The following is a 12,454-nucleotide window of genomic DNA, read 5'->3' on the forward strand; positions in this document are numbered from 1 at the left end:
TATGTATTTATTAATTTTAATAGATTAATATAAATTTATTTTAATTATGGATTTAATAAGGGATTAAATTTTTTGATGCAATTTTTTTTATATTATAAAGTTTGAAAAAGTTTACACTTCAATAAATTAAATCTTTTTTATGTTTAATAAATTTATGGTTAAAATGGATACATACATATTTATTTATTTTAAATTGTATTTTTCAATAGATACGTTATGTTGAAAGTCCCCTTCAACACTTGTTTAGATCATAAAACTTGAATTTATAATTCTAACCAATTTAATTCAACAAAAAAATATAATCATAAAAAAGCTAAAATGTAAAATAGTAAAACTATTTGAAATGTTTTATCCATAATGATTTATTTTTTCCACTTAATTTATATAATAGATACATATATGCATAATTGTTATTGAAATATTTTACTTAACGTAAACTTTAAAATATTTTATTTATAAATTACATTGTCTATATTAAAATATTTTTCTTATTATTAATTTATTTTTAAATATATGTCAATATTACTTTATGAAGAATTATTTTTTTTTTCTCGGTAAAAAACTAAACTATTATATTATGTACAGGAGTCAAAAAAATACATCATGGTGAAACAAGAGAGAATCAGGCTCTGGGTATGTCACCCGAGAGCAGTTGAGGCAGCCAGGAAACTAGCCCACGCAGGGGCGCCAGACACAAGAGCGAGACTTTCCATAAGAGCACGCCCACGCAGGGGCACCAACCATTTCATCCCACGCAGGGGAGACTGACCTTACCCATATCATTGACAAAATTTCAGAAACAGAGACAACAAACCAGAAAACGAAAGAGACCAGAAGCATTGTTGCTATAACTGAGTCAAAACAAACAGCAAAAGAGACCAGACGACCAGACAAAAAAGCCATAGGAACCTTGTGCTCGGGCGTCATCAATCGTCCATTTGCACTTCCTCTACCCGGCACCAACCATAGGCTTCTCTTTCAGCAGCGGTGGGAAAGGTGTCTTCCTCCTCGCCGGTTCCCGTCCTCTGATCGTGCTTGCTTTGCTTTGCGTTTTCCGGGTCTGAGGCTGGACCTTTAACCTCCTGCTCCGTATCAGCTTCAGGAACCTGTGCTTCGTGCATCTGATTATCAGTCTTCCTCTGCCCATGTTCATCCAGGGAATCCTCATCTTCCCGGGCATTTTCGATGAACAAGACTGAGACATGCGCACTAATCCGCGGATTGTTCATGGCACTGCTAAAATTGAAGATAGCAGAGCCGAAGGCAGGCAAGGCAGTCGAGCTCGAAGCCCCTGCATCCATGAATTGACTGGAATGGAGGGGATTAGCGCCAGTGGAGCGAGCAATGTTGCAGTGGCAGCAATGGACAACATTGTCCGCTTCATGACTGCGAGAGATTCCCCCTCTGGAAGTGCCTCGGCGGCTAAGCAGACGCTGTCGAGGTCTCACCATTCTCACAGGAGGCAAGGGAAAGAAATTCCAACAGACCACGGGGTAATCCAGACCCCCTGCAACCAGAGCCGACTGAGGGATGAGCCAGACAGACGGAGAAGATATCCCGACAGAGACGGAGAGGCCAGGCAACTGCATTACCACCAACATTCTCTGATCATATATTGTGATATCCCTTATGACTTCACCTGCCCTGCGTTGGAGCTCACCCGCCATAACTGCTGCCGTCGCCTGAGCCGAATTACCTCGCTGAGCATTTACTAACCCCTGCAGCTTCACCTTATACCAGCTGCGTCCGATAGCTGCATTGTCTACGGCTGCCACGTGATGGCCATTGGCCGGCATGTGGCCATCCACCCACGCCTGTCCCATCTCAATTAGCACCCGCATCCGAGGGAGACTTGATGAAGAATTATTAATATGTATATATCAATTTAAAATAAGAATTAAATATTTTCGAAAATATTTAAATTTTTTTAATTTTTCTTAACATTTAAATATTTTACTATAATCAATGTTAAAATATATACATTTTTTTCACTTAGTTAACCTGGATATTTGAAAATTTTATTTAAGTTATATATTAAAATATATAAATTAAATATAATTTTTTTAATTACTTTTTTTCTTTAAATAGATATAAATTATGTTATTTAATAAAGATATGGAAATATTTTATTTATGGTTTCTAGTGTCAAAGTAAAATATTTTTATCACTTCTGATTCATGCTAGGTTGTAATATTAACAACGAACCAAGCTAACGCAAGCACAATAAGCATAGGATTATTGATGTTTTATAAAATTTATAATTAAAACTAATTAAATATATATATATATATTCATTTCTATTTTTATTATAACTATTTTTTTTTTCTTTTTAAATTTTGAGTATATTTTAATTTTATTTAAAAGAGACATGTATCAACTTCAAGTTGAATAATGTTGGGTTGTGTTATATTCTTTCACGACTAGCGGGGGGGTCACAGTGGGGTTCCTGCCCTGTAAGGGTATGAAAGGGTCTCCTTTGCATGGGTCCAGGGGCAGGGCATTTGGGGAAAAAATTGGACCCTATATTACCTATGGTTTTGTGCATGGATTTGGCACATGGTTTTGGGCACGATGGTTTTTGGTCCATGGTATTATGTAGATTCGGTCAAGGGAACTATGGTTATGTTCTAATCCAGAGTTAATGGATTAGGGTGGATTAGGGTTTATGGATGCTTCGACATTTGTAACAATGAAAGGAAAATAATGAAAAATCAATCTGGTAGTCTCGTTTTTGGGATCCAGGGTAAAGTCTCTGTATATATTTGTTTTATGTGTTTTTATTTTCTGTTATTAAAATTCGTATGCAACCAATTTATGAACGAGGTTAAAATCGAATAAAATCACACATCACTCTTATACTAGGCTATAAAATCTACCTCTTATACAATAACTTAGATGATTCGAGAGATACTTAACTAATCCAAAACCAATCCAAAAATGTTGCATTCTCCAAACATCTCGATATTAATAATGACAAGTGAAAATCTCAAAGTAAACCTTAAAGATTAGATGCAAAAGTTTCTAAAACCTTAAAACATTGTAACCAAAATTGGAAGGATATTGTAACCTTAGGGCTTTTGTTTCTTAGAAATATGTGTGAAAATTTATTGGATGTTTATTTTGATTGATATTTTTGGAGATGGATGTTTATGTTGTTTGATATTTTTGGAGATAAATACTTGTTAGATTTACATTTCAATTTTCATTCCATTTTCATTCCAGATAAATAAAGTTAAAATAATAATAATAAATAGTGTTAAGTAAATATTTATAACATAGAAATTAAGATTAGCTATAAAGATTTTTAAAAGGGAAATGATTAAAATGTTTAATTGAAGAAAAAAGATATTCAATATTAAAATAAAATAAAATAAATTATTGGAAATAAAAGATAATTAATATTGAAAGTTAAAAAAACAATTAAGAAAATAAAACAAAAAGTTAAAAAATAAATAATAATAATAGATTAAATAAAAATAAAAGGAAAAAAATTAAAAAATAGTTAATAATTATATTTGAATAACATGTTTTCGAGATTTGTCACTTTGTAGTCATTTTTTTCATTAAAAATATCAAGATGCTTGTCACTTTGAAGTAAATTAAATTTTACTTCCCGATCCTCTAAGTTGTCCATTTATCTCTTAATTTATATTTCGTCATGTGGGGCTCGTTTGGCGGTGAAGATAGTGACATCTCACGATTAGATTTCGATTACTTATTAGTACACCGTGTAGTTAAGCGGAAGTCTCTTGTGCTTTTATCCCAGTACTAAACGGCATTTTTATGGGTATTTTTAAAGTTATAAAATCTTTACTCACTGTTTATTGTGGTGTATGGTGCACAATATAGCTACTAAGATAATTAGTCAAACTTTAGTTTTGAGTTTGGTTAACAATTTGATTTAGATGGATATGTATTTATTAATTTTAATAGATTAATATAGATTTATTTTAACTATGGATTTAATAAGGGATCAAATTTTTTGATGCAATTTTTTTTATATTATAAAGTTTGAAAAGGTCTACACTTCAATAAGTTAAATCTTTTTTTATATTTAAAGTCTCCTTCAACACTTGTTTAGATTATAAAACTTGAACTTACAATTCCAACCAATTTTTGTTATTTTTCTAATAAAATTCAATAAAAAAATATAATCATAAAAAGGCTAAAATGTAAAATAGTAAGACTATTTTAAATGTTTTATCCATAATGATTTATTTTTTCCGCTTAATTTATATAATAGATACATATATGCATAGTTGTTATTCAAATATTTTACTTAACATAAACTTTAAAATATTTTATTTATAAATCACATTGCCCATATTAAAATATTTTTATTGTTATTAATTTATTTTTAAATATATGTCAATATTACTTAATCTTCCTGGATGAAGAATTATTATTATCTATATATCAATTTAAAATTAAGAATTAAATATTTTTTAAAATATTTGAAATTTTTTAAATTTTCCTTAACATTTAAACATTTTACTATAATCAATGTTAAAATATATACATTTTTTTCACTTAGTTAGCCCGAATATTTGACTATTTTATTTAGGAGTTGTCTATAATGCGACTTTTTGGAGATTCCGGTGACGGAATCCGGCCGAAGAAATTGAGGTTAAATCTTGATTTCTTGCAGTTAAAAACAATAAATTGCTGCCGGATTTTGACCAGAAAAACCCACCGGAAAGGCTTCCAAAAAATCTCATTATAGACAACTGCCCAGAAAAATCCACCGGAAAGGCTTCCAAAAAGTCTCATTATAGACAACTGCTTTTATTTATGTTACATATTAAAATATATAAATTAAATATAATTATTTTAATTATTTTTTTTTCTCTAAATAGATATAAATTATGTTATTTAATAGAGATATAAATTAATTAAATATATATATATATATATTCATTTCTATTTTTTTTTCCTTTTTAATTTTATTTAAAAGGGACATGTATCAACTTCAGGTTGAATAATGTTGGGTTTTGTTATATTTTTTGGGTCTCCTTTGCAAGGGTCCAGGGCAGCGCATTTGGAAAAAAAAATAAAAATTGGACCCTATATTACCTATGGTTTTGTGCATGGATTTGGCACATGGTTTTTGGCACGATGGTTTTTGGTCCATTGTATTATGTAGATTCGGTCAAGGGAACTATGGTTATGTTCTAATCCAGAGTTAATGGATTAGGGTTTATGGATGCTTCGACATTTGTAACATTGAAAATAAAATAATGAAAAATCAATCTCGTAGTCCCGCTTTTGGGATCCACGGTAAAATCTTTGTGTATATTTGTTTTATGTGTTATGCTCTGGCTATAGTTTATTTTCTGTTATTAAAATTCGTATGCAAGTAATTTCTGAACAGGGTTAAAACCGAACGAAATTACACATCACTCTTATACTAGGTTATAAAATCTACTCTTGTATAATAACTTAGATTATTTGAGAGATACTTAACTAATCTAAAACAAATCCAAAAATGTTACATTCTCCAAACATCGTGAAAATCTCAAAGTAAACCTTAAAGATTAGATGCAAAAGTTTCTAAAACCTTAAAACACAATTGGAAGGATATTGTAACATTAGGGCTTTTGTTTCTTAGAAATTTGTGTGAAAATTTATTGGATGTTTATTTTGATTGATATTTTTGGAGATGGATGTTTATGTTGTTTAATATTTTTGGAGATAATTACTTGTTAGATTTACATTTCAATTTTCATTTAAGATAAATATAGTTAAAATAATAATAAAAAAGAGTGTTAAATAAATATTTATAACATAGAAATTAAGATTAGCAATAGAGATTTTTAAAAGGAAAATGATTAAAATGTTTTTTTTAATGAAGAAAAAAGATATTCAATATTAAAATAAAATAAAATAAATTATTGGAAATAAAAGATAATTAATATTTAAATTTAAATTTAAAAAAAAAAAATTAAGAAAATAAAACAAAGAGATAAAAAATTAATAATAATAATAATAATAATAAATAAAATAAAATAAAAATATTTTAAAAATATTGAATTGAGGCTTCTATGATCCATAATATTTATAAGAAGAGATTTCAATGTAAATCACATTCAAAAAACCTTGTCGATGCGTTTCGAACCAACTAGTGTGGTTCATCGTCAGGGTTGAAGAAACAGATCCAGCTTAGCATGTTAAATAGTCCGAGCAGAGTCTCCAACGGCTAATTTTGACTTTTAGGACCAAGGTTATAAAAATTATTATAATTTAATGGAAATTAGTTAGATCATGTAACCAATAATAATATATAAATATATAAAAAATAATTTAAATGGTGTTAATAGTAAGTTAAAAGTTATGTTTAATAATTAAAAATTATAAATTGTTTAATATTTAGATGGGAATTAATTATATAAAGGACCTTTTCTTATAATAGTTATGAATATTACTTTACCATTTATATGAATATTACTTTACATATATATATATACATATAAGAATATTACTTTACATTTATATGAATAGACATATATTTTATACATATATTACAAGAAAAGGTACTTTATATAACTAATTCCTATCTAAATATTAAACAACTTATAATTTTTAGTTATCAAACATAACTTTTTAACTTACCATTAACACCATTTAATTATTTTTTATATATTTATATATTTTTATTGGTTACCTAATCTAACTAATTTCCATTAAATTATAATAATTTTTATAACTTTGGTCTTAAAGTCAAAATTAGTCGTTGGTCAAGTTAGCCGTTGGAGACTCTGCTCGGACTATTTAACATGCTAAGCTCGATCTGTTTTTTCAACTTGTCCTGACGATGAATCACACTAGTTGGTTCGATGAATCACACTAGTTGGTTCGAAACGCAAAAGTTTTCTGAATGTGATTTACGCTAAATCTCTTCTTATAAATTTAAAAAATAGTTAATAATGATATTTGAATAACATGTTTTTAAGATTGGTCACTTTGTAGTCATTTTTCCATTAAAAATATCAAGATGTTTTCCAATTTCTAAGGTTTTTTAATAAACTTTGGATTAAATAACGAATTTGGAAAAAAAATTCTAATTTCTAACGCTTTTTTAAACCGCTTTTGTTTAAATAACAGATTTGAAAATGCAATTATAGAAAATAAAAGCAATGTCTCTTTTAAAATGAGATTTAAAACATCTGTTAATTTTGTAGGAGTGCGGATGTAAAGGAGAGTTTTAATAATTAAAAAAAAAAATTAAGTATAAGCAAGAAAAATGAAAATAAAGATGAAGAAAAAAAATAAAATTTATAAATTCAAAATTTCATAAATTCATTAATTTGAAAAATTGAATTAATTTTTTTTAAACTAAAATTCAAAATATTAAAAATTTTCATTTTTAAAAACTGAAAATAAGAAAACACTGATAACCCTTGAATACCTCAATTTGAGCTCCTAATCGGATGCAGACATCCTTGACAAAATGGCTCTTTTATTATCCGACTCACTTTATAGTCTCATTATTAATTTATTCGTTTGATTTTGACTTAATTAGTGGATCTGTCAACCTTGCTTTTTGGCAAGTTGTGACATTAATCAGAGCCTTCTCACGCGATTAATTGATTAATTAGTGATTGAGATTTTCAAAGTAAGATTATATAAAAAAATTAGTTGTTTTATTGCATGTTTATATGCACATAAATATTTGAGTGGATGGATTTCATGGTTAAAAGCATGTGTTTCTTCTTAAAAGGTTACAGGTTCAAAACTAGAGAAGGTTAGAGTATGTATGCCTTCTTAGACTTAGCAGTCAGTAGAGTTAACAATGAAATTGCTACATGAAAGTAGATCTACCTCCTTTTCCCACAAACAAAAAAGTCTCATACACAAATATGATATCTAGCTTGACCAGGAACCTTAAAAATAAATAATAATAAAAATAACTAAACACTAATTTACTAATTTAAAATAAACAAAATAAATATATATATAAAATCAAATTACTGAAAATAATATTATAACCCTAAAATAAAAAGTTTTTAATACATTTAATTTTATATAAATGAAAATAGAATATAAAACAAAATAAAATTGTTATACCTTACCTTTCACCCCATTCAAATTTTATTTGCAATGAAAATCAAATGACAACAAATATATCAATTAAAATAAACGTATCTTTTCGTATATGCTCTCTTTATAATTTATATTATTTAAAATTAATTTAACATCGATACTTCAATTAAAACACGGTCGCCTGCGTTTAAGAACGGCATGCATGCACTCATATTGATTGATATACGTACCCTTTGCTTATAAATCTTTGATTTTTTTAATTTGTAGAATTTTTATTTAAATATTTTGTAGAGTTTATTATTATTTTTTTTGGGTCGATATGAGTAAAATTTCAATTTTGATGACAGATAGTATTACATATTATATTGGGTTGTAGAATAGACTCTATGCTCAATAATAATAATGTAAAATTTCTATAAGTAATAATAGTAATGTAAAATTTCTATAAAAATATAAATATAAATATTTTATAAGCTTGTCCTTAATCTGTGAGTAAAAAGTATTTTTATTCTTCTTAAAGAATAAAACCATATAACCATTGCATGAGAGAATACATGGGAGTGTCTTTTTGAAATGAGCAATTGATGGAGGCGGATTAATATCAATTGCTTTGGATCCATGGGCACTAACTTATAGACAACTTCTATGATGTGTAGGTGAAGTTCATTTAGCATTACTCTTCACTGCATTCGATTAAGAGCTTATCATGATGGTTTTTACCGGACTGTACATGTCTAAAGTACAAAAATATTTGGTCTCTTAGGTTTTGGAGGAGCTCTCAAGAACAACCTCATCACTCTAATTGGGCTTCCTTTTTTGCAAATTCAATGGCCTTTCAGATGACAACTTGTACAATGATGGAAAGTAGCTTTAGAGGGCTCTGCCACATGTTGGTCATCAATGATAAGCATGTGGTGTGGACCTCTGATGTGGCTCTTCTTTCCTTGAGCCATGTGGAAATGCATAAAACATAGTGAACCACAAATGGAGTCAGGGTGGGGTAGGGTGAGAGTGGGGTAGGGTGACAGTGAGGCAAGCATGGAAGAAGTGTGTTGAAAAGCCTACATAGGGTGAATAAAAAATCTGAAGACATGTGACAAAGTTGTATGAGTATAACTTCTATAACAAGTGTTGCATGCAATGATAGTCCTACTGGGAAAATGGCACCGGCCTTTTACCAGAACCGTGATTTCTATAATATTGTTTTCATGAGCAAAATAACACTTACAAGTGCCACAACCCCAACGAAAACCAACAAAACCACACTTACAACTGGTGACTTATTGCTCATAATATATATTTATTAGGTAAAAAGAGGCTCATAATATATATTTATTAGGTAAAAAGAGGAAACGAGAGAAACCTTAAGCAGATGTCAGATGCTAGATTGCTTGAACAACCGACTTCATAGAAATAGGGGCTAGATGTCAGATGCTAGATTGCTTGAACAACCGACTCCATAGAAATAGGGGCTTGTGGATAGGAAAATTCCATTCCAGTGACATTGAAGATTACTTCTGTCATTGTTAGTGACATTGAATATTACTTCTGGCATTGTTAGTAATACATACTGAGGTACCTACCAAAGAATTGATATTTGATTTTCCTTTTCATTTGTGTAAACCAAGTTGAACAATCCCATATGATCCTTATTCTCAGGCTTGGAATCTGAGAAGGTGTTAATATAAGATGTGATTAATCCTTAGGTGATTCTCTTATCAATTGCTAACTAGAACATCCCTGATGTAAAAAAAAACAAGATAACTTCTTATTTCTTTCATAGCAATTCCATGCTTCTCTAAGAAAGGATAAATCACTTGGTCCAAAAGGGAAATGAAAATGAGGACGAGGAGTAGATTACCTTAGACTAAGGCATTGCAAGGGCTAATGAAAAATTGAAGTGCCTGAAGTGAATTTGATCAGTACTAACAGAGTACAGTTGAACTTCAAATAATTATGGAGAGAGTCCTTATCCTCTTCACTGGAACTTGTAGGTGTACAAAGGAATGCTAGATGGAGATGAAATGGTGGCCATCAAAAGGAATAAACAAGGGTCGATGCAAGGTGGATCCGAATTCAAAACCGAGGTCGAGCTCCTGTCTCGAGTTCACCATAAGAACCTGGTGGGACTCATTGGTTTTTGCTTTGAGAAAGAAGAACAAATGCTTGTTTACGAGTACATCACAAATGAAACACTTTCAGAAAATCTCTATGGTAAGAATATCACAAGATGAGCTTCTTCTTCCAGATCATCACACAAGTAGTTTTAGTGCAGATGTTTAAGTTCAAAACATGGGCACTAAAACTAATTGTGTGATGGAGTAACATAATAGTAATGTTGAATTTCATTCAGGATCCTTATAAAAAATGATGAAGCTCATCATATTTCAACTCACATAAACCTCAATTCTGAAATATGACAAGATTTCTACTATGGGCAACATATATGACAAGATTTCTACTATGGGAACGATATATATTACTTCAAAGTTCAAACTATCAATATTCCATTGGATCTGACAAAGAATGAAAAACAGGTAAAAAGGGTATTCGACTTGACTGGGCAAGAAGAGTTTGTATAGCACTAGGGTCTGCTCAGGGATTGACATATCTGTACGAGCTTGAAGCTCCACCTATAATACACAGACATCAATTTGGTTAACGTATTGTTGGACATCAATATGACAGCTAAGGTAGCAGATTTTGGTCTTTCCAAACTCATTATTGATGGAGGAGCTGAGGCAGGAGGCAAAGGCTACGTCTCAACCCAAATTAAAGGGACAATGGTAATCATTTTATACTACTTTTATACTATGTAATTGGCAGATCTATCTATGATGGAAAACATTGAGAGTGTATGTGTTTGTGCAAGGGTACCTGGATCTAGAGTACTTCACAACGTTGTTGCTCAGCGAGAAGAGTGACGTCTTTAGTTTCGATATTGTTTTGCAGGAAATTCGTGGTCATATTGGTGAGGGTAGACCTGGGGAGCGCGGGAATAAGTGGTTTGCAAGAGGATTTAATGGATCCATTGTTAAGAAAATATGTTGATGCCAATCCCCTACCAGGCTTTGAGCGATTGTTGGGCTTGGCATTGAGCTGCGTTGAGGAATCAGGTTTTGAGCGATCCTCGATGCGGGAAGTAGTGAAAGAGTTGGAATCAATTATGGAAATGGAATCAGGTTTCTCTGCAGACTCCACGCCATCACGAAGATATGGATACGATAACACTAGACCGTCTCCACCTTCTTATTATAGCTAAGATGTGGAAGCGAGCGATTCCAGTGGAAATGTGCGAGGAAAGGAAAGTTATAGTAATTTGTTTGCATATAGCAGAGACTATACCATGTCTTGGATTGTATAGCCCAGGCATGGCACTCCTGGATCAAGGAGTATTTTTGAAGTTAAGTTGTTCCAAGATTTTTGTAGAATATAATCTTTATATTTTATCTGATAAATATGACTCTGCGAGTCTGCTTGTCTTGGTCCTGTATAGATCTCGTATGTAGATGACATTATCATTACAGGGAACTTTAACCAGGACATTTTATGGTGTAGGAAGAAATTTGCCAATGAATTTAACATGAACGATATTGGTCTGTTGCACTAGGTTTCATGTAAGCCACAGCCTTGCCCAGTAGCTTTCTTTTGTGCTAAATTTTGCAGTATAGCAACAAAAAAATTAGATAGGTCTACCTCTGCTAGCTGGTAGCTAATCCTAGTAAATCTTATACAAAGAAAAATAAATTTCACATTCAATACCCTAGGTAACCTCGTGAATTCGTAATTTCACATGCTAAAAATGTATTTGCCAAAATTTACATTGCCAATGTTTTCGGCCCATTTTGCTAAGCATGTTATTCATTTTACTATATCTTCCAGAGTTTCAAGGGTTAACATTGGAGGAAACTACACGCCATTTTTTCCAATTTGTAGGGGAGAGCAAAGAGGCTGGAATAACAGGGCTTGAATTGTATTGGGCCACTCTCTTCCAAGTTTTTATGTTTAGTGTTTCCCTCTCAACAAACTTTCAGCCTCATCTTGCACCTCTGTCACCATATACCTTAGTTGTGGTGAATTTAAATGCTCTGATTGCATGACTATCTGATTCATACCTCCTCTTCCTCTTCTCAGATGCAACCTTCCAAAGGAAAATTATTGTAAAGAAGATGACTCTTGAGTCATAATGATGTAAGTATCTATACATAATACTAGCCTTTTAAGAAGTTTTGGCAAACTTATAAACTATAATTTCTTACTTTTTCGCTTCTATATAATTTTTTTAATGTAACCTTGTATGTTGGCTCCTTTCATCAGGAATATTTTCCCTTCTATTTATGATCGAATTGTCTATATTCTTCCAAACAAAATTATGCCTTTGATGGAAAAACTCATTGTTATTGATTTTACTTAG

The 12,454-nt window shown here is 30.7% G+C and overlaps 1 protein-coding gene across 1 annotated transcript; it reads left to right on the plus strand.

The window, feature by feature from the left end:
- The first annotated feature begins 10,064 nt into the window (after nt 1–10,064).
- On the plus strand, nt 10,065–11,302 carry LOC149200916 (leucine-rich repeat receptor protein kinase HPCA1-like). The gene is made up of 3 exons (XM_089401122.1): nt 10,065–10,254; nt 10,729–10,855; nt 10,993–11,302. Exons 1-3 carry the CDS (start codon nt 10,065–10,067, stop codon nt 11,300–11,302), a joined length of 627 nt encoding a protein of 208 aa, XP_089257248.1.
- The last annotated feature ends 1,152 nt before the right edge of the window (nt 11,303–12,454 follow it).

The sequence above is a fragment of the Pinus tabuliformis genome, chromosome 2_1 (assembly GCF_031772625.1).
Source record: "Pinus tabuliformis cultivar Carrire ecotype Pingquan chromosome 2_1, CPIR1, whole genome shotgun sequence".
In the NCBI taxonomy this organism is placed as follows: Eukaryota; Viridiplantae; Streptophyta; class Pinopsida; order Pinales; family Pinaceae; genus Pinus; species Pinus tabuliformis.